The sequence below is a fragment of the Indicator indicator genome, chromosome 4, assembly GCF_027791375.1.
Source record: "Indicator indicator isolate 239-I01 chromosome 4, UM_Iind_1.1, whole genome shotgun sequence".
In the NCBI taxonomy this organism is placed as follows: Eukaryota; Metazoa; Chordata; class Aves; order Piciformes; family Indicatoridae; genus Indicator; species Indicator indicator.
Genome location: NC_072013.1, coordinates 8,223,908 through 8,247,337, shown reverse-complemented (window position 1 = coordinate 8,247,337; position 23,430 = coordinate 8,223,908). Strand labels below are relative to the sequence as shown.

The following is a 23,430-nucleotide window of genomic DNA, read 5'->3' as shown; positions in this document are numbered from 1 at the left end:
AATTTTTAACATTCCAACAGCTCTGAGCTTCCTGGCAGTTCTTGGGGATAATGCTCAAGGCAGGGCTTTGTATCTGTTTCGCTATCCAAAAAGAACCCACCAAAATAAGCCAGCCATTTATAGAGAGTACAGTGAATAGCTATACTCCGTTCAGAAGCATCTTTTTTTTAACTCTTCATTTCTTCAATTACAGTGAAGTCATATGATGCTTGAAACTGGCCAAAAAGCCTTGCAAACTACCATGGTGATACTGTAATCAAGAAGAGGCTGTTGCAATGTTATACAGTCTCTGATTCTTCTTTCTGCAGGTAGTACGCTCCTATTGCTAATGAACATAACTGAGAACCTCTGCATTTGATATACATCAAAATACATCCTTCAAATGTCTAAAAATCTTAACAGGTCTGAGGGTCAAAATAAATCACATGGAGAACGAATTCTCATAGCTCATGATGTTCTCCGTGTGCCTTTATCTCTGACTTACACAGAGTTGATCAGTAACTTCACAGAATCACATAATGTCAGGGGCTGGAAGGGACCTCAAGAGATCATCTAGTCCAACCCCCCTGCCAAAGCAGGATCATCTCTACCAGGTCACACAGGAACTCATCCAGGTGGGTCTTGAATATGTCTCATCTTATCACTGATTTATACTGCTGGAAAACTAAGGAAGTTCCCATTCTGAAAACTTGCCTCTCTCAAGAAAGTTTCAATAGGCAAATCCCAGAGAAACTTGCAAGACATAGTTTGTTTTCTCAGGCCAAGGAAGGATCAAATCAGGTTTGCATGGTATCTTAATTAAAAATAGCAAGTATTTTACCTGAATAAGCTGTTTCTGAAAGAGCCTGGCAAAATGGCTGTAGTTGCAGGTTGCAGATAAGTGAGCCATCATTGCCCTGTGAAGGAAAACATTACAAAATGCTGACTGCATCTCTGTGCCACAAAAAAGGTGTTCTAATTCCAATCTATATCAAAAGTGTACAATTACTGCTTTTAAGAAAGGGATCTCTAAAGGTCACTATAAACAAAAAAAAATCCACACCTTCATAACCAGGTTCCCCAAACACTGAGCCCCATCTGCTGAATATGGAAACAAAAAAAAAAATCTCTCTGAGCACCTGCAGAGTGCTCTCTCTAAAGATAAAACAGCTCTCTTCTTTTCCTTCAATAATGCTGCTGGTTATAAAGAAAATTCATTCATTCAGCTCCCACTCTCCCCTGCGAGAACAGTGACTTGAGAGTTCACACATGTTCAAGGAAGAAAGGAGCAACACAGTATTTTGAAGCCCAAGAGAAGAAAAAATTCTGTTTAAATCTCAGCCTTGTTCTGCTCCTGTGGTGAAAAAGCACATAGAAGTTGAGTAGGCTGGTAGTTAAGACTAATACAGAAACTCACATGGCTGCTTTCAAAACCATAACAGTTTCTTTAGATATACTCTATTTTAATAAAGCAATAGATTAGTAAAGCAATTGCTTTCCATAGAAAGAGCCACTGTTGTCTTGTTTTCAGTGCTAATACACTAGAACCCCATGAAATAATCAGAAAAGCTAGGAGCTTCCAAACATGTAACACACCTCTCCATGCTTAAGAGGAGTGGGGCACTGGAAGCATGAAATGCAAAGGCAAGTGTATACAATGGCAATATTCAGACCACAACATACTGGTTCTGAGAGTGGCTTTCTGTGATTATAAACAGGCAAAGAGCTACATCACAAATGATCATATTAAGCCCTTGACACTTATGGCTTGTTTCTTTAAGAAAAGAGTTGATACTTCTAAATATACAAACAAGTTCACATGGACAACAGTATCATCCAAGAAGCACAGCTCTTTAACAGATTAGTGCAGAAGACAATCAGACAGACCACAGAACTTACAATGTTGAGTCTCCTATGCTGCACCAGCTAAAGAACTGGCTGAAGTTGTGTAATAATCCTACCTGATCTTACTGCCCAGAACTCTTTCAAAGTCCCAGCCATTTTTTTCATGGTTATCTTCCCATTCACGCAGCAGTTCATAAAATATATCCCTGTGAATCAAGATATTCAAGAGCATTGATTCCCACTCTCCAAAATCTGAGGTAACATCAACTACATATTCAGTCACTGCTAAATTCCTCAGAAAGCATCTACCTCAGATTAAGCAACTCAAGCCTCTAAGCCTTCAGATACCTTTGTATAACTCATTACTGTTAGTGGTACTTCAGCAAGTTTCCATTTTCCATGTCTTTGACAGCAAGTGCTTAAGCTTGTTATGCCCAAGCTCTGACAGAATGACCAAAATACACGTTACCAGACACATGAAGACTGAGAGGCAGGAAAGAATAAGCCACAAGAAATAACACCTATGAGGAGAGAAAAAAGGACCAAGACAACTTGCCATTCTCCCCTCACCCTGTTGCTGCAAGCATGGAGGGAGGTGGCAGGTAGAATAAAAGCATACAAGATTGATATGCAGAAGCAATCCAGTAGGATGACACACTGTACTGGCATTTACCAGAAATCTCAAGAACTCCTGAAGAATTAGGCTGTTCTTCTCTAAAGACATTAAGCATTTAGCTCCTGCAGTTAATATGGACAAAGACTTGTTTTTTCTTTTTTTTTTTTTCTTTCTCTTTTTTATTTTATTTCTTTTTTTAAGAGTGAAAATCTTGATTTTTTTTTTTTACAGCATGTAATATATGTGAGACATTCTTAATATCCTTTGTTGACAGTCACAGAGAGGTTATACCCAGAGAGCCATAAAGTAATAGTACAAGAAACTTGCCTTTGTTTCTTAAATATGTGAAATGCTCTGTCACTGGGAAAGTTAGAGCGATTGTCGGTTTCTGGCTGGAAAGAAACAGACTGTACAGAGCATGGCAGGAGGAGAGACACCTGTTAAAAATATAAAGGCAGCCATTAGAGTAATCTAAGCCTCTAATTTATCCAGCAATCTGAGACCTAGAAACAACAGTGCAAAGACATGACGAGGAAACCAAGGAAAGACTTGAGTTGTTCAGCCACTAGCCATTTCCCAACTGCTAAGTGATAGTAAACACCAAGAGTTTTGCAACTTGTATTACACTACAGAGACAGAGTAACTCAGCATGATGAATGGAAGCATCTTGTCTCTCCAAGAAATCTCTGCAGAATAGATGGCAACCAGTACTGATACAGTGGAGAGAGAACGATTTGCAAACAGCCAAACTGCACCTCCACTATAAGGCTCCAGAAAATGCAGGACAGTGCATGGCTCTTTTTCCTATTCAAAAAGCCTATGTATTCTAGTGACAAAAGACCTTTATTTACAGCTTTAAAGCTCAGTTTTACAGCTAAAAAGTTCAGCTATTGATCTCAGACAGGACGTGGTACTTTCTTTGCCAAGAATAATTTCCATTTTTAAAAGATGGATGAATCAAGATACAAAATACATTAAGGCAGGCATTCCTACCCTCCAGCTTCAGCTCCCTAACCCAGATGATTAGATCAGGAAACTGGTTTTCACGAGCTGCACTGTCTCCTCTCAATCTTCATTTGCCTAAAAGGTGTCTGAAGCTGTGAAACAAACCCACTTCCTCCAAACTACATTCTGATATTGCATGTAACCAATCATTCTTCTGGAATGCATGCTTGTTAGGCAAGAATCTCAATGCAAAACATGACCCTGACAAAGTCACTGGTTGAGGTCAGGGCCTGGAGCAAGGCCAACCAGCAGCGATTTGCAGCTAACAATCATCAGCCCTAGCAATTCACTCATCCTCTGACAAGAAAAAAAAAAAGCAGCTTTCAGGCTCCTGCCAAAGATGACATGACAAGCTACTCGAAGTAGAAGGAATGAGATTTAATACCAAAGCCATCACAAAGAGAACAACAGCACAAAGGTTTGAAGCAATGTCAGTTGAAGTCTGCCAGTTCTTACCTTAGCTGTACTGCTTTCATAAGCCTGCCTGAGCCTCTCATGCAACGTGGGAGAAAAAGATGCAATCCGTTCATTTTCGGCCAAAAGCTTCAGCATTCCCTTTTCTAAATGGGAAATAACTCTGGCAACACAGACAGAAGCCAGACAGACATAAACAACACATGATCAGACCTTAAGAAACGTTATGCTCATTTTTTATGAAGCCAGCAAGTGAAAATTCTAAGCCCCAGGCACCCAGCATGAAATTCTTCATATGTAGGGCATTTTTTTATTGCTCCCATCTGATGACCTTCCCATTCTTACATGATTGCACTGAAGTTCAGGAGACAGATCAGTGAAAGGAGAACTTGAGGACATTGAAATCCAGATCAAGTTGTATGTTTTGAGAGGAAATTAACAAATCTATGCCTGTAAGCTGTAGAGCTCTAAAACCCACACTGGTTGACAGTAGGCTGAACATGAGCCAGCAGTGTGCCCAGGTGGCCAAGAAGGCCAATGGCATCCTGGCCTGTATCAGGAATAGTGTGGCCAGCAGGAGCAGAGAGGTCATTCTGCCCTTGTACTCAGCACTGGCTAGACCACACCTTGAGTATTGTGACCAGTTCTGGCCCCCTCAGTTCAAGAAAGATCTTGAGTTGCCCAAACATGTCCAGAGAAGGGCAACAAAGCTGGTGAGGGGTCTGGGGCACAAGCCCTGTGAGGAGCAGCTGAGGGAGCTGGAGTTGCTTAGCCTGGAGAAGAGGAGGCTCTGGGGAGACCTCATTGCTGTCTATGACTGCCTGAAGGGAGGTTGTAGCCAATGGGAGTTGGTCTTTTCTCCCAGGCAACCAGTGACAGAACGAGAGGACACAGTCTCAAGCTGCACCAGGGGAGGTTTAGGCTCGATGGTAGGAAGAAATTCTTCACAGAGTGATTTGCCATTGGAATGTGCTGCCCAGGGAGGTGGTGGAATAACTGTCCCTGGAAGTGTTTAAAATAAGACTGGATTAGGAACTTAGTGCCATGGTTTAGTTGACTAGATGGTGTTGGGTGATAGGTTGGACTTGATGATCTTGAAGGTCTTTTCCAACCTAGTTAATTCTGTGATTCTGTAACACTTGCCTAATCTCACACTCATTTGCAGACAGAAGCAGAGGAAATAAAAAAATTACAACTCAACTCACTCATACTGATAATCCAAGACTTGGACAGCAAAATAAACACAATTGTGCACGCTTCGGAAATGCTGTCTCCCTGATGCATCTAAGGGGGAAAAAAAAAGAAACATGATACAACAGCACCTATCACCATTTATAACTTAAAATATCAACAGTTAGCTCTCAAGGTAAGTAGAAACTGCCATATTCAAAAACAGTCTTCCAGACCAGTATCCAGTTTCCAAAAGTTCTCATTCCATGCCACCTGAATAGACAAATCCTCCCACCTTCCTTCCTATACTGAAGAGAACTGCATTGTTTAATGCTTTATGGAAAGAAAAGATTCTCAGTGTTCTGGCCAACGGCGAGGAGATCCAGGATAAAACACAGACCAACTGCAAATAGTCATTAGGTGCCATTCCTGTAGCTGCAGACTTCCAATTCCTAATCCTGGCCCTAAGAATCAGGGATTCACAAAACAAATTTGGGCATCTAGAGTGGGGGTGTGTCTCATCTTAAAGCCACTCTTTTGTGTTTATTGTCAATCCATGGCAATATCCATATCAAAGCGCAGCAAGCTGAGGTGTGAATCTGCCAAAAAACAAATGCAACAATTATGCATGTATAGGAAATATCCTGTGCTCCCATAATCCAACCTGAAGTTTTAAAAACACATAGCAGGCCAATGGCACCTTTGTGCTGCAAGGACAGAAGGAGGAGAGACTACCACACCCTTCTCTCTGAAAGCCAGTGTCAGCAAATCTCACAGAAATAGCAGAAAACCAGATTTAAACAATACCGAGCAACCTTCATCATCATCATCATATTGTGGAAGCACTTCCCACACATGAACGATTTCTGCCAGCATCTCAGAAGAGTTCCACAGTGGTAATACAGTGGTTTTATGGAATTGAAGACTAACAGTCCCAGTTAAAGGTAACTGCTCAACATCCCATTATCATGCCATGGAAGTAACATTCTTTCCTCTCAAAATTACCACTTACCTTTACTTCTTTCATTGTCCTCAAGGTCACTATCTCCATCTTCTGCAGTAGAAGTGCCTTTGGATGTCAACAGCTGCAGAACAAAAAAGAGCTCCAGAAAAATATTTGGTACCAGGTTTTCTAGAAGAAAGGAAATGAGATACTAAAGGTGGACATTCAGTATTGACCTGCTTTAATCAACGACGGTAAAAAGATAAATACCTGTTCTATGACACAGTCAGCAAAGAACTCCCTCCCCACATACAGCCACAGTGTAAATCAATACGGGAATTACAGGAAAGACATGTTAGGGTGTCTGGTTTCAGACAGGGTCATACAATTGCAGCTCAGAGTACTGCATCAGGTTCATCTACTTCCCTAAATTTTTACCTGATAGTCATTTATTCTAGTAACTGTGTTGGCTTAGTTTATCTTTCCAGATGTTGTTTGTAACTGTCCCACAACTTTCATTTCTCATCTATCTCCCTGTCAACACATTCACAAATTCATAGCTCAAAGAAAGATCAGTCTCACATCATCTGGGTCTTCACCTGCTATACATGATGAATAAAGCTGTGCCAGACACTCCAACTGTTTCTTACAGGAAACCTTAGTAGGATTTGCACAGGTCACCAGATGGCTTTCAGCAGAAAGGCTAGCACTGCGAGAGTAGCTAGGCTTAGTAGGAGTACCAGGATCAAGAGATATCCCTGCAGGAGAGGATGTCTGGTGCAGCAATTTGCATCTGAAATTCAAAAGCAGCAACACATCATGTGACAGAAGACGATACACAGCAGTCATGCAGCCAGAGGATCTTTCTCTGGAGCCCAGCATGAAGGAATTCCTGCAGTGACTAACCTTGCCATTCACACTGTCTAAAGCTGTTTTGAGAATGATGTAATATAGCTCATCTTCCCCTTAATGAGAAAGGACCTTGGTGCTAACAATCAAAACAATCACATTCAAATTGCAACTCTGCCAAAATGCTGCAGCCGTTCGACCAAATTATGTATGTTACTGCTGCTCATCTAAACTGATACTGACCAAGGGTGTGGAATCTCTGAGACCAGGTCACAAAAACCCTTTTGCAAGTACAGTTTCTGACAGCTAGAGGCTTTATGAAATCTGTGAAAACACAGTTCACACACATGGCTTCAGATACATTTGTCAGTTAACAAAGCTTCGCTAAGTGGAAATGCAAAGAAAAAAAATGATTAAATCCTACACTAACAAGTTAAACAACAGAAGGAATGAACTACTTGAGTTGATGGATTTTAAATCAAGAATGATCACTCAGCCTCATACACAGATATTGTAATAAATAAATAAATAAATAAATATACCTAGAGGTCATCCAAAACACAGAAGCAGAGTGGCATACTTAAGACCCATGAGAAGCAGGAAAAAAAGCCAGTAAAAATAATAGCAAATGATGATTAGTTAAAGATCTCAATAAAACATGATATCACCTCTTTCCACATTGTCTTAAAAGTGAAATCTTTAAAAGTCACTTTGCAGGCTGTGGAGAAGACAAAAATGCTTTTAATTGCAGAAAAAAAAAATTTTCAACTGGTCTTTTTCTAGTGTAACTGCTGCAATAAAGAACAGATTAGTCCCAAAATGAGAGTAGAAAGGCTATTCAGTAACATTTCTCTTGTAATGAACAAAAATCCCCACTGACAGAAGAAAATTATTTTTTAAATGCTTTGTAGACCCACCCAGGTAATACATCTACCTCAGCATGACTTTTGTCTTTTGCCCTTGCTCAAAGTGACCACTCAGTTGGCTGGGGGCTGTTAGGTTCATACCTCATTTCACCAATGCTGAGGACACAACAGCAGCTCCCAGCTCTGAGCACCAAGCACTTCACATTTCAAGCATGATCCAGCCCATATGCTGCTATTTCACCAATATCAGTTTACACAGATTAGTGGGACATTTCAGGTAGAATTCAGACTGGAATAGGTGTTTGACAGAAGCACAGAGAAGCAGGTTTGAATCCTGGGCAGTTGTTACAGGTCTGGTACAAATGGTAACTCATGAGACTCTATTGGGTCTGTTTCAGCCAGTTCTGGTTCCACTGAAGTGAACTGCAAGGCTTAGCAGGAAAAAAAAATCCACCCTTATATCCTGAGGAGTCTCCCCATTAACAAAACGTATAAAGAACAGCAACAGTTCTGTCAGCAATTATAAGCAATAGTTTCTCTACTACTGTGATTTGCTTTTTTTCCTGAAGTATCAATCCTAAGAGACTAACAGTGATAATTTTACCCTGTAACTGAACTGAGACCAAATTAGAATCTAGAATTCACCTCATCTCCCAGCACACAATTTTCAAAATCAACTGCAGTCATAAGTTTTAAAACAGAACCTCACGCTAACCCTGTGCTGTCTTCTCTGATTATAAGCTTGTGTTATTCTGAAGAGTTCACAAAATCATTGTTTTTTTCAAAACAGACTATGCCTTCCGTGCAATCTGCAAGCAGCCTGATTACACCAGCCCAAACTCACTTGCCTTCCCTATGCAGTCTAAGGAAACATGCACAGGAGATGGCCATGTGTGTAAACCCATGAAGAAATAATCTTTCATGAGATTATTATTCAGTGAGAACTGACTAAACTTCTGATGAGAAAGTGAGGGTCACTGTTCCAGAGTCAGCACACCTCTAAAATGACGATTGTGAGCTAGCTGCATTAATATCCAAGTCCGGTACCAGCCATACTTGGATTTAGGCAAATTATAGCTTAAGATCACCAATACCGTGTTTGAATATTCTCCTGGTCTTTTCATTCTATAAAGTCATAGAATGGTTTGGGTTGGAAGGAACTTTCAGGATCACCTAGTTCCTGATACTTACACCACCTTAAGAGAATTAAGAATCAATACAAGTTTATCACCACCCCGCTCAGACCGCACCGTTCTTTCTTCAGCATCTCCCTCTCCTCTTGAAGGCTGTTGCTTATCACAGATGTAAGGTTTCCTTCCTGGGCAGAGGTAAAGGCCTCAAGACTTGACCCAGATGAAAACTGAGCAGCTGGAGACTGACTGACAGGTGTAGAAGTGAAGCACATCTTTGGTTTTGAGAGGGGGCGCTCAGCACTTACAGGGGTTGGGTTGATTCGCCTTGATGGTTTGCTTTTGCTGAAAAAGTGAGAAGAGATTCCACTTAAACCAAGCTAAACAACAACAAAACAATTAGGTCTCAAGACAGATAGGGATGCAACTCTCAGAGAAGAACTTAATGCTAAAATAAATGGATATACAGTCAGGATATTGAATTTCTGAACTGTATGTGTAGCCACTGACTGTATTCCCATCACCGAATAAAGATTTTTTCAGAGAGTAAAATCTCCAAGAGAAAAAGGAGTGAGGAAACCACAACAGCTGCCCAGATGCCAAGCCAAAGTCACTAGGGAGACCAGGGCTTGCTGCAGACCACAGCGAACACAAGCATCAGCACGCTATTTCGTCCATGACCACATGGCCCAAATGAAACTGCACACTAACATCTGATATCAGAAGTCACACAATGTCAACCCAAAACCCCAAAACCTTTTTTGCTACCGTCAGCAAAGCTATAGAGCCTTCCAGGACGGCTCTTCATTAGCAATTGCTATCGTGTCAAACGAGAGACGTGAAGAGCCAAGATAATGCTGACTTGTTAGAACACGCAAGGACAAATCTGTGCTCATCTCCCTATCGGCTAGTCTGTGTGCCAGTATGCTGCAGGCAGCAGCACCACTGTGAGAGACTAAAGAGGAACCTTGGGGGAGTTCACAGAGTGGAAACCTGACTACCTGTTGAAGCAATATTCCTCTACATGGAAAATATAAGAAAACAGTTCTGACCAAGGAGCCTAGAAGCCAGCCCCCAGGTATTGTTTATGCATAACATGCATAACGGGATGAGCTAGTCAAAGAACAGTAACCTGCAGCACAATCCGAACGAGACAGTAAGGTAGACTGTCTCTTACTTTGTGCAGCCAGAGGCAGCACCCATAGGTGGAAACTCCTCCAAGTTGTTAAGATTTAGCTGGCTGGGTGGGGATCTGGCAGAAACAAAAGGCACTTCACTTCGCTTCCTTCTCCCTCCACTCCATGACAGGCTGTCATTCTTTCTGTCTTCTTCCTCAGCAAGGGAACGCCCCAGATCCCGAGCTGCCTGCCGGCCAGAAGTACCAACTGAGCTGCTGCCTTTCCTTCGGCCTCGTCTTGCCGGCAGGGCTTCAGGCGTAGCTATAAGGAAGCTCCCTAAGCTGGCCTTCTGTGATGACCGCTTCTCGCTGTGGTTAAGCACAGGGCTGTACCCAAAGCTTGGGCTGCTACTGGAGACCACGCTAGGGAGGTCACCACAAGGGCTAGACAGGTTTGACCCAGAAAGGGAAGAGGAGCCACTGGATGCTGCAGCAGAAGAAAAGCTGGTGTCTGTTGTGCAGGTGGTCACTGAAGTCCTTTGGGAAAAGAGCTGCACTCGACTGCTGGTTGCATGGCCTACCCTCCTTTCCGATCCTGTCCTTTGGCTCCTGTGGGCCTTGGAATTAGGAGTTTTAGCAGGAGTAGAGGGTCCATTAGTCAGGATCTGGCTAGTCTGCTCCCTTAAAAAATTCAGCAGAAAAGGCACAAAGTCTTTCTGAAGCAAACTGAGAGATACCAACTTGTCATGGATGTGGTTCTCCTACAAGAGAACAGGACAAAGCATTAATATAAAGATGCTATTTGAGTTTTTTTTCCCCACATGCCCAGATTCATTGAAGTCATAGTTGTGGAATTGCAACACACAATAAAACCCAAGATGACTTGCCAAAGCAGGCCATTGAAATTCCAGTGACCTCAGCGCTGGTCGTAAATCTGAAACTCAGCCTCCACACAAGACATTTTGGCAGAAGTTTCCAGCTGGGAGTTCTACACTTGGGTCTCTGACTGGGAAACACTGGAACTGGTGCAGAGAAACATTGGTGATGCCTACTGAAGCTGCATCCACAGAGAACTTGAAATAACTGGCACCCCTAAGTCCAACATTTCAAACACATCAATCCTGAAGTAGACAACTGTAGCAGAAAAATCTAAAATTTGCAACTGAGCCATCCCCTGCCTGTCTGAATGTCACCTGCTTCCACAGAGGGGTGCTAAAACAACTCTTCAAGTTCTTTGTGAGTCCTGCAGTGCCAAATACAAGACCAAGACTGCTCTGCCATTTCAATTTAATAATTCTGCTCCCTTGAGACCTCACAGAGGTCTAAACAGAGACAGTGCACCTTAAGTTTATATTAAAGAAAAACAAAAACCCACCACAAACTCAACTCATTTAAAATCTAAACAGGTGGTGGTGATATTACAAGTACAAATCTGGACCAAAAAAAGGACCTCTTTACCTGCATAGTTCAAAGTTTTGCACACTGAATAAAATTCTTTTTGTTTCTAACACTGCACCACGTTCCTGTCTCTTCTCAATGGGATTCAGCAATACTAGCAACAACAGCAGAAGCAGCCCTCACAGACAGCAACTTACTCCTTACTAATATCAAAATCATTGCAGATGTTCCTGTTCATTTATATTCAAACCTCCACCAGATGAAAAGTAAAGTGAGCCAATGCTATTTCTGAAGGACTTTTTTTGCATGAAAGGTGCAGTGAAAGCATGGCTGTGACTGGACTCCTACAGCCCTTGACACCTATGCTGAAACTCATAATTCAAAGAGTGAGACCAGCTCAGCTTCCTGAAGAAGAATGGGACTCCAACACAGCCTGGGTGACTAGGCAAGCAGCCAGGGCTCACTGCTTCAACACTGCTAACACTCAGTGAAAAAACACAAATCAGAGAACAAACCCAGTGAGCTGTCAGAAGACCCCAATTCTCCAGCCCAAAGCAACCATGAAAGCTAGAGCAAGACATAGCATACCATTTCTGCAGGCACCCCTCTAGGTTTAGCAGAAGGTTACAAAGATAATTTCAGTCTGTGCTGTGCACAAGGTCAGGTAGTTTCACCAGCTTTTCATAGCATGATCTGCTTTCACTCATCTTCCTCTGTGCAAGTTAGTAGAGACTTGGTTCCTTCATGGGTGCATTACAGTAACTCGTCCACAGCTACCAGTTGCAAGCCTCTCACTTGTTTTCCCATGCTGAAGCCACTGAGTTGCTCCCAACAGCAAAATGCAATTAGGAATTCCCTTGCAAGGGCAACTTTTTGGCCTCCACACCTTTCACAGTGCCAGCTGAGCTACTGGTGTCTCAAACTTCAGTACCTCCACAGATCTGCTTCGGCAAGCCACAGCTTAGGAAACACCAGACAACATAAAATGCTGGTCCCTTCTTCCCATAAAAGTTTAGAATGGCAGCAACACCTGAGTAACTCATGTCGGTAACAGCAATAAGTTTCAATTTTAATTAATACTAGGCAATGTACTCTGAGGGGTTGAGGCCAAAAATGCTTTAAAACCAATTTGCTTCTCTAGGTTATCAGTGAAATATAAGCACCCACAGCCCATATATGGTTACAAATGCTTTCATTACCACATGAACCCAAACTCGACAGCTACATCCCATCCCACAAAACTCAGCCTACTCAAACTCTCTCCCAGCCCTGAAAGAATGTCAATACATCAGCGAGATGAGCAGCCAGTCGGGAGAGATAGCAGCACCTGCAGAGTCCCATACCGAGCCCTCAGGACCAAGCCGTGCCAAGGAGCACCAGGCTCCAGGCTCGCACGCTGGGCTGGTGACAGCTGCTCGGGGCTGGTGACAGCTTCGTCAATCTCTCACCGTCACCTTTCCCACATACGACGCGGGAGCGTCATCCCCTCGTCTCATCGTGTCTCCTCGGGACTTAAGCTGCCCTCCCGTCCCCTCCGCTCTCCTCTCTCCGGCCACAGCTGGCACACGGCAGCCAAGGGACACAGGCACCGCCTTCGCGCCACTTTCCCGCGCAGTGACCACAGGCCCTACCCGCCGCCGCCTCAGACCCGCTACCGCCCGCTGGAGGCCGCGACCGTCAGGCCCAGGCGCCAGAGCTCCCGGTGAGCTCAGCCCTGTCAATTTTCAGCGTTTTCATACCGCCGGCGCTCCCGGTGGCAGGTCCCTGACAGCGGCCTCGCCTTCCCGCCACTCCGCTCAGAGCCCGCCCGCGGCGGGGGCGGTGCTGCCGGCTGGTAGACTCCAGTTCCCCGGCGCACGAGAGTCCCTAACGGGGGCCCTGGTTTGATCCACGCACGCGGGTTTTGCCCCTTAGAGTGGCGCGGAGCAGCCGTCCCCAATGCCAGGGCGAATGAAGTTTTCCGTACAGCCACGGCCCGCGGCGGCGGAGGGAGCTGGAGCGTTCGGGGGGTTGCAGGGCAACAGGCCCGACCCTGCCAGAGCCAGGGCGGGGTGGAGGGAAGGGAGGACAGCCAGGCAAGCAAGCGAGCCACCACAGGTTACCTTAGCTGGGCGGTGGCCGGGGCCATGCCGGAGCCACCGCACCACAGCACTGACCGCTACCTCCTCCTGCAGCAACAGCTCCAAAACAGCCGCCATTGCCGGCTGCTGCCGCGCCACCCCCGAGCACGCGCAAAATCGGCAGCAAGGGCGGGCCGAGCGGGGGCGGGGCGGGGCGGCGGCGGGATTCCCGCCGGGGAGGTGAACGGGGGCGGGGCCGGCGCGAACCGGGTCGGGCCGGGGGCCAGGCCCCCTCCCCATGTCAACACGCGGGGCACGGGGCGCCTGCGTCGGTCCGTGCGCGTCTTTTCCTCTCATGCGCGGTATTTGCTTCCCCGGCAGGGCTCGGGGCCCGGCCTAGCGGCGGCGACCTACAACACCCACGGGCCGGGGCAGGGGAAGGGGCAGCGGCGCCCCCTGCAGCTCTCCTCCTTCCGCCGGCCCGGAGGGGGCCGGGCTGGCCCCCAGCTGCGGAGGATGGCCGAGGACTCGCCTAAGCGGCGCAAGGCGAATTTCAATGAGGCGGAGACGGAGGTGCTGATCGAGCAGGTGCTGAAGCACGAGCAGCTACTGTTCGCGGCCGGGCCGGGCCGCGCCTCCCCGGGGCAGAAGCGGAAGGTGTGGGAGCTGATCCGGCACAAAGTGAATCCTGTGGCCGCCTGCCCCCGCGACGTGGAGGATCTGAAGAAGCGCTGGAGGGACTTGAAGCGCCGCGACCGCAGCAAGCTTTGCCGCCTCTCGCAGGGCTGCGGGCCGACGGGCCCCGCCGCCGCCCTCGGCCTCCTCCTGGCCCCCGAGGAGATGCCGCCCGCCGCTGAGCCGCCCGCCCGCCGCCGCCACCACCAGCGCGCCTACGGCTCCCTTTTGCCCGCCGAGGCCGTGCCCATCGTGGGCGGTATCGACACGCTGGAGCTGCCCGGCGCCATCGTGGGGGACATCGGTGAGTGCGAGCTCGACCCCTGCGGCGCTGCCCCGGACCTTCCGCCCGGTATCTCCCCCGCCGCGGTCGCGGGATCCACTGCCGCGGTCCCCGAGGAAGGAACGGCGCTTAACTGGCTGCCGTGGCAGGCTCCCCGCATGCGTGTGCGCAGAGGGCTGAGGGTACCAGCCCCGTTTGAAAATGCCTAGTTCGGATAACTGCCTGCTCTCCTTTGAAATGCGAATGTATCCACATACACGGAACTGGGGGATTCGTGTTGTGGGTCATCAAGGTGGATCAAAACAGCACCTAAGAGTAAACCCTGTCTCGCAGTAAGTGCCCATCTCTGCGGCACTAGGCGCAGCCGCTGCCTTCATCTCTGTAGTACCTGTTCCGGCAAACGCCTAGAGTGAGGCCAGCGAGCAACTCTAGGCGGTGCAGAGTGCTGCGAGTACGTAACTTGGTATCTGATAGGCACACCGCATTAGTACGCTGAAACTTCACATCATCGGCCACACCAAGGGGTGGCTTTGCTTTCACGGTGTTTCGGCAGTGCTGCTGCTGGTTACTGCATGCGTGGTATAAAGCATGAAATGAGCTTACAGTGAATTTTGTCTCTTGGAACCTAAAACTTGTTTTCTGTGGTGGGGCTGGTAAGGGATCTGTATTAAGCAAATACATGGTTAATTGGTGAATGCACCTTTTACGTTTTTTTTTCCCCACCTGTCAAGGTAATACATATTCTACAAGCATTAAAGATAACAGTACAGCTCCTTGAGTCTTGGTTCAAGGACTAAAGTCAGTGCTTAGTGGATGAGGGTGCCCTTCACTGACTATGGAGGTCATGAAGTTTTTCACTGTCTCCCCTTTGTTTCCTCTCCCCCATCTTCTAGGGTTTAATGATGATCCTGGCCCTTCTCATCAATCCAGGCTGCAGAAGATGAACCTCAAAGAAGAAATAGTAGTCAAAGTGGTAGAGCCAGAAGAAAGCTCTGAGGACATGGCAGTGGTTCCCCCTAGCCAAGAGCAACACCCTTTTCTGGGGACATCAAGTGGTGGTTCCTTGGGGAAAGCAAAAGCCAAAACAAAAGCCAAGTCCTATGTGGACCAAAATGAAATAACTGAAGAGGACCTACTGCAGATTCAGCAGACCCAGATGCAGGTGATCCAGTCTGGCTTTGACAGTGTCAACCACAATCTTCGGCTGCTGCAGCAAGGCATGCAGGATCTGAGTAACAGCCTCAGCATCATGGCACATACACTTGTTGCTATCAAAAATGTCTATGTGAGAAACAACACTGGTCCAACCACATACGCCACCACCTCTACTCAGACTACAGCTGGGTACCTGAGCCCAGGTTCCCCACAGGTCTCCCCTGCTGAGGACAGAGGTAGAGTGCAGGTGGCTGGAAGCAGCAGCAGAAGCAGCAGCTGCAGCTCCAGCTCTGTGTCACAAGAACCAGGTCCTTCTGAGTTTCCTCGGCCCCCCATGAGAACCATTAAGAAAGAACATCCAAATGGCTGCTACTACTTCTGCTTTGCAGATGTGTAAAAACTTGAATATATGTAAAATGACTGTGGTGTTAGGTGCTGTTTTATGTTCTGCTCCAGCCTATGACTTCAATGGAGCAAAGTGGACTTGCCTACCATGTTTTTCCCAGTGGGAAACATTTCACTAGAGGTGGCATTAAACACTAATCACCAATCTTCTCTTTGTTTACTGTGTTGCAGTTGACTAATAATTTTCTTATATTTTATCCTCTCTCTTAAAAAAAAAAAAAACAAACTAAACAGCCAAACATTTGTTTTGATTAAGACCCTTGACCACATCATCATTTGTTTAATGTGACCTTTTGAAAAAGAAAAGGCATGAAAGTGGGGTTAAAAAAAAAAAAAAATCAACATTATGGTTACTGGCTGGCAGGAGTTGTCTAACACATGTTGCTTGGTTGTTTGATTAAACAACCCTCAGATGTAGTTGGATTCATTTAAGTACTCCCTTTGTGTAACAATTACAGTGTCAGGGGTGTTTGCTTGCTTCTTGGTGCCAGAGCTGTAAAAGGCATCTCAGGAAGAGTGTGACATACCTGCTTACTCTAGGAATGTTTTAAGCCTGAGCTGTTGATTCATGAATGTGCTTCTCAGAATTCATAACAGCATTTTTCCATTTGGCTGTTGTTCATTCCCAGTTTGTCAAACACCTCCTCAGAGGCATTCTGGTTTACTGCACTGGCACAGTAGGCTTGCTCTTGTCACACAATTAAAAGAAATGCTGCAAAAAATAGTAATTGACAAGTGATGCCTGGTTTTGACATGAAATAATTTCCCCCGTATGATTTGCAAGCAGGCTGTATCTTAACCAGCTTCTTGCAAGCCTCTAATCAATACCACAATGGCTGGAATGAAGGTTTCCATGTGAAAGGGGCTTTAGATATCCTCTTAGATCAGGAGGCAAGGGCTGCCTTTGCTCCATGCAAATGGGCCTGCATAGTTTATGAAGCTTTCCTCTTCATCTGTTGGAGAGATGAGTCAACTCCTCCATTCTCAACCAGATTTCCAAGGAAGAGAAAAGACAAGCTGGAACAAAAAGTAACCTGAAACTAGCACGAAAACTATTTTATCCTAAACTGAAAAAAAAAGAATCTCACATTTAGATAGAAGGAGACTGGCACTACTCTTTAAGATGTGCTTAAGGCTTATGTATTAGAGTTGCTCTACTTGGCACAACTCAAATAGCAGAGGTAGTGTGTTCATCTGTCCAGTGTCCATACTGGAGGGGAAACAAAAACCCTCTCAAGTGCCACCTGAAAAATCATGCAGGCCCTCTTCTTAAGCACTTACTTGGTATAGACCTTGCACACACACCTCAAGAATCAGTAGCTGTTGTCTAACAAAGTGTGAACACAGGGTAGTCATGTTGTTAGCAAGTGTTTCCCTTCAGTGCCACAGATGGAGTAAAATATGCAAACATCTTGCAAAACATATACAGCACATTGTTAGTTGGGATTATGCCTTGAGGAAGAGGGGATTCTTCTTTTCAGGTTTACTTTACCAGAAGGAGATGGTGCAGGTGACAGGTATCGCCACCTTATTCATTAGAGCTGGTTTTAAAATGGGTGAGAACTAAACTTTCTAAATCAGATTTTTAAGTCTATGTTAAAAGCTTTCCACATTAACCTGCTGGAAGCAGCATTCTTCCCTCATTAGTACCAATGGGCTCTCTCAAGCAGTGCCTTCTGAAGAAGGCACCCTTTGTAATTTGTTCTCATGGACAAAGAAGTCAATTAACACTACCACAACATTCCAGGTCAGCAGAACGTGATCTCAAGTTTACCTGGTCCTTCTGGACAGCAGTTTGAGCTTGTGCAGGTTGCAACAGCCAGTTACCTGTCTGACTTTCTTTCAAAGTTCCAATTCTTTCTCCAATTGTTGTTTTACTTACTATAGCATCTCTAGGGAGAGCTGACTTGTGGGCACTCCTCAAGCAGTGTCTCATGCTTGAGTGCAGATTTAAATGAGAGGCAGCTACAGTGCAAGTGCAGAGAAGCACAGCAAGATCCTAAGAACAGAGTGGGCAGGTTGCAACTCCTGTATGAATGAAAACACTAAGCCAGGCAATGCTAAAAGACATTTTAGTGGTCAACTACCCGACCTCAACATCAATCTGCCACAGCATCTTTGTTCTAGTTTTGCTCCTTTCTCACAGTCTGTCAGTTGTTCTGCTAATGTATACTGGAGCCAGATCAAAACCAGTCTTCTACTTCTGGTACAATCTGGATTTACATAATATTTTAAACAAGAGAAGACACTAAGACACCTCTTACCAGTACAGGGGGCACAGATCTGTTACTTTTTTCAGGCTAATACAGCTGCTCCTTTAGGCACACTTTCTGTGATCAAACATTAGTTCTTTCTGAAGTACCAGAAGCACACACCATCCAGAAGCATGTCATAAAATTTCTAGCTACTCTTAACAGAAGAAGAAACAATTTTCTTGGAATGTTACTGAATGAATAAATTCCCAATTTGTTTCCTGTCATGTGAAGCAATTTGGGTTACTTGTATAAATTACATGAGCTAATGACCCGGTCATGAAGCTTAATGAAAACACTGCCAATGATCTGAACAAGGGCAGTGTTGGTTTTTAATTTGCCTTACATATGTGGCATAACAGTGATAATGCCCAGAAAGACGCAGGGAATTTTCTCCAGTTCTGGACTTGCCTTAACACCTGCTGCACAGAGCAGGCACTATTTTCCATGGCATAAAAGTAGTAAGACATGCAGGTAAATAAACCTGGAATAGAAATTGTGGTGATACTATACTCTACTTTGACCTAGTTTTACTAGACAGAGAAATGAAAGGATATTGGAGGAAAGTGGGGCAACTGGTAGCCTAACACTGCACTTCCACATAGCACAAACTACTCAGTCAGGAACAACATTCATTTCTTTGCTATCTGCCACCAAAGTATATTGTACAGAGGATGGAAGATCTCCTCAAGAGGCTGTAAAAGCTCAGTGACTACATTCAGGCAGCTGATCATCTCTGAAGAAATCCATTATCATGGCCTCTGACAAAATAAGAACTTACAACTTGGAAGAAAAGAGGAAGTAGTTTGCTTTTCAGAACAAGAAGACCAGAATCCATCATATTGTTACTAAAATTGCTATGATCTGGCTGTGGCAATCATTTATTGTTTGGGTGAATACAGACAGTATGGATAAGAGCAAGAGCAAATAGAAAGAGAGGTTTCTGACAAGGCCTGTTGAGTTTTTCTATTATTATTAATACACAACACATGAAACTACTAAATCATAACACTTCCATTGATCCAACCATCCCGACTTGCAACATGAACATCTGGCTCATGTTGTGGTAGAACCAACAGACACTTGTCAAAGCGCTTTTTCCCTTTATAAAGTACAGGTAGTAAACACTACGGAAAAAAAATCCAACTGAAGCTTTATAAATAATTAAATCACTATACAAACACAATTGAGAATTGAAGTTTTGCATGCTGAATGAATATTTTATTTAGAACCAGTTTATAAAAATAAAATACAAAATAATTTGAAAACCAAACTTAAAACATTGTACAAAGCCTTGATATGGTACAAATGAGAAAATAAATAATTACAGCTTTATGTACAAATGACCATTACAAGGGCATTAACTCTTTATGTTCTTAGGTGCCTGAGCAAACTTAAAAGGAAAAGAATGGCTTAGAAGATTTCAAAGGAGGGGAAGAGAACTACAATTACTGAGAATTTGAAGGACTCAACATTTGTCTTCCTCAGTAGTAACAATCTTGGAACTAATTTCCACTTAATTTAATCACGCTGCAGATTTTACTATTGAGTACTTAATGTCTTATGGGGTGACAACATTGTGTTTTTGATTAATACACAGACTTCATTCTTTGTGGTATCGCACAGAGATTTCAGATTAGCAGCCACCGGCTGGCAGCTTTGAAAAAATCAGTACTTGTCTGAAGGCCTTGCTGGTGATTTCCTTAACTGCCTACTTTGGATATTTGTGGGAAAGCATTGAAAACTGACATCTCTTAGCACAAGCCCCGAAACTTGTCTCTGGGCTGACTATAGAAAGAATGAACTTGGGAAAGAATTTAAAATCTTGCTTTCTAGCTAAGCAGAGAAGGCTGCTAGGCAACAAATCCAGATGACCGGTCAGAGGAATAAGATCTGAACTAGCCAAAAAAATCCCACCTCACATGTCAAACATTTGTCACCTTGCCTGCCACACAGCAGATAGGGATTTAAAAGGATTTGAAGACAGTCAGGCCAAACTAATTACACTCTATCTTCTGAAGCAAGCTGGTCTGCTGTTATTATGGGTCCTTTATATAAGAGCTAGACCAAAGATAAATTAGTCTCAAAAAGGAGCAAACAAAACATCTGTAACTCAAAGTAACTCCAGCTGAACTCCCACTGACAGTTGTGGATGATCAAGAGCCCAGTTGGGGTATTGTTTCAGAAGAAACCACCCTGTACTCTTGGCCAAAGCTGGCTCTCAGCAGTACAGAAAAGTATGGATTAAAAGGCATGTTATGTGGTAATAATAAAATAAAAGAAGCTACTTCCAAATTAAAATACATCAAATGCAAATATGGTATTTAGTGAGAGTATTCCTTCAGTCCCTACACAGGGGAAAAAAACCTTAACAAAACAAGACCCTATACTGATTTTAATGAACGTTTCACCTGCACAACAACAGCAAGAATCCCTGAAGATCCAATGCAGAGAAGAAACAGAAGCAAATCGCCTAAATGGTATATGCTACCATTTGGGTTTGTCACTGTTAGGAGAGAATGTGTCACAAAAACAGAGAGTCAATCAGCCTACAGGCTCAAACCTGGATGGTTAGAATAATTGCTAAGTGAATACATTAGACTTCAAAACAACACACTTTTATGCACTTTTTTCTTTAAAAAAATAATTTAAAAAAATACTAACCAAACCCTTCAAAGGTTAACATTTAAAAGCCTGATTATTTAAACCATTGGAAAACGTATAGTTTTTTGGGTTTTTTTTGGCAGTGACAGTATCTTAAGATAATTCCAGGCCATTATTACATAATCCAGGCTGATTTTTATATAATTTTCTCTTTTACAAATGTTTTATGTGGGCAAAAGGAAGACTGGCTTTAAGCAGACAGCTGAGATATTCTTGTGAGGTGCGTGTTTATGCAATTTATATGTATTAGCCAAGAAATGTATGACCTATGCCTATGTATTGCATGTAGTCAAAACACTAAACACTGCTTCCATTATTGGTTTCTGGAAAGTGCAGTAATTGCCACCAATGAAATTGGAGCCAAAAGCAAAACAGCCAACAAACCCCTTCAGTTTACTGCCTAACATGATTAGCTAAAAGAAGTAGAATAAAAATATTATGCCCAGTTCCACGAGTTTCACAAACAGGAACATAGCATCCAAAGCTTTTACCAGCTGAAGAAAGGGACCACAGGCAATCACCAGGGCTTTTATTTATAGAGCTGACAGTTCCCTGACCACTCTGTGCAGTGGAACCATAGAGAACATGCTATAAGGGAATCACCATATTCACCTAAAACACCTAAGCAGCCCCTTCCTCTTTGGAACTGACAAAGCAGGCATGGCTCTTGTCACCTCAAAGACCAGTCCTGCATGAAAAAATTACAATCAATATATTTTACAATCAATATATTTCTCATATACCTGTGAGAAACCAATTTGAATTTGAGCTCTCATTCTCCTGTTCCTTTTCAGAGATTCCTCTCTTTTAACAGATAAAATTTGGAGGCACGTAACACTAGTTTGCCTTAGAGCCTTTTAAGAAATTGGAATTAGTCACTGTCTTCTTACCAGAATGTAAATCTCCAAGTGTTCTACAAAAATGTCAAATTCATTATGGAAAAATTCTGTTTACAGGAAAGAGTCTGTACAATAAGCCTGGCTTCATCTACATTCTTGTCAAAGAGAAAAACAACATACTTTTTATAAGCATTACAGTCAAACATTGCATACCTTTGCAGTAAGAAAGACTTAAGGGAGTTTTGCCCAGGTAGGACTACAGGGATCAGGCCTTGGAATACGGAAAAGACACAGAATCAGAATTAGGGCAACGTGAAATTACAGTAGGTGAAGAGGAGATCAGAGCAAAACAGGCCTCAGCTCACTCTGGCAAATGAATTCCAGTAAACAGGATGCAATAGCTGAGGCTGTTCCTAAGTATATGTATATACACACATATGTATGTATGTATATCTGTATGTTTCTATATAATATACAGTATCTATATAAGTGTATATGTACACTTATATACAAATGCGTATTTATATATATATAAAATCAAAATTGTGTGTCTCCCAACTATAGGTCATACCATAATACTACAAATTGTAAATGACAGAGCTCTTGCAAGTCTATTTCAGATGAAAAATATTTCAAGCTATTTTAAAATATATAAGACCAGATTCTCCCCTTTACATTAAGAGTGTTTAGTGAGGTATGCGAGAAAGCTTGATCTCAATCATGCACACTTCAAGGCAAGAACATGTCCAGATTTCCCAAGACAGGATGTGGCTGGTGGCTATAAGAAATGCCCTGTGTCACTCCCCAGGGGTTTGCCTCCTGATTCATCATATGTAACTAGCAGTTAAGGTCGCACATTGCTCCTGCCTTTGAGCAGTGAAATTTGCGATGCTTACTAACCCAGCTGAAGTAGTAGCCTAGCATCACACAGCATACAGCTTGCCAGTGCTGCTCTACTGTATCACACCTTCTATTACTTTTAGCAGGGTTTTACTTAAGTAGTAATTGGCATTTTTAATTAATAATGCGATTAATATAGATTTTTGAGGTTGAAACATAGATTGATTACACCATGCAGTATTGTAGCACAAAAGTCTGTGTGAAATGTTCAGTCATTTCAATTTCTAATTGAGTTTAAAGGCTTTATGCCTCAAGTTCTCTACAAAATGCAAAGCACTACAAAGTGCTGGCCACAACATGGGGAACGTCGTAAAGAGGAGATGCGTGCGCAGCATCTGCATCTGCTACATGTCATGGCTCCAGTGCGCCACTCTCCAAAGAGCTCAAAGGGAGCAAAGCAACAGCTCCTTGGGTTATACTGCTTCCCAGCTCAAGTATCTGTGTAGGCTGCTGTGTGCTATGCAGAATAACTCTAACTGTTTTGTACAATGGAGAGAAATCTTCCCCATCCCTGAAAATTTGTTGTGGATAATCCTCCATAAACCATTGATTGACACCTGCACAAGGGCCACACACATATACGTTGGCATTTTTATGCAGTCAGCTGCATATTCAAATATTGAAGCTTACAGAGTTCTTGATGATTATACAAGCCCTCTAGAAATATCAAGCTAATATTTAGGTATGAGTTGATCAGCTGACTACTACCTAATCACACTGACTGACTGCTACATTAGACTACAGTAAGCAATTCTGTAAACTTCTGTGGGGAGGGCATTAAGCAATAAAAAACTCCAGAAGAGCAGGTAGTTGAAGGTAACTTACAATCACTCCTCCATTCATTTTTTCATGACTTTCTCACTAG

At 43.7% G+C, this 23,430-nt stretch overlaps 1 protein-coding gene across 1 annotated transcript in view; it reads right to left on the bottom strand.

The window, feature by feature from the left end:
• The window catches only part of CDAN1 (codanin 1), a 30,751-nt gene extending 17,221 nt beyond the window's left edge, over positions 1–13,530 (bottom strand). The window contains exons 1-10 of the mRNA XM_054400482.1: positions 13,435–13,530; positions 9,995–10,695; positions 8,938–9,162; positions 6,572–6,765; positions 6,042–6,161; positions 5,065–5,143; positions 3,902–4,022; positions 2,768–2,877; positions 1,941–2,030; positions 821–896 (exon numbers count right to left, since the gene is read on the bottom strand). Coding sequence (XP_054256457.1) covers positions 821–896; positions 1,941–2,030; positions 2,768–2,877; positions 3,902–4,022; positions 5,065–5,143; positions 6,042–6,161; positions 6,572–6,765; positions 8,938–9,162; positions 9,995–10,695; positions 13,435–13,530 — 1,812 coding nt within the window. The remainder of the gene's footprint in view (positions 1–820; positions 897–1,940; positions 2,031–2,767; positions 2,878–3,901; positions 4,023–5,064; positions 5,144–6,041; positions 6,162–6,571; positions 6,766–8,937; positions 9,163–9,994; positions 10,696–13,434) is intronic.
• Between the last annotated feature and the right edge of the window lie 9,900 nt (positions 13,531–23,430).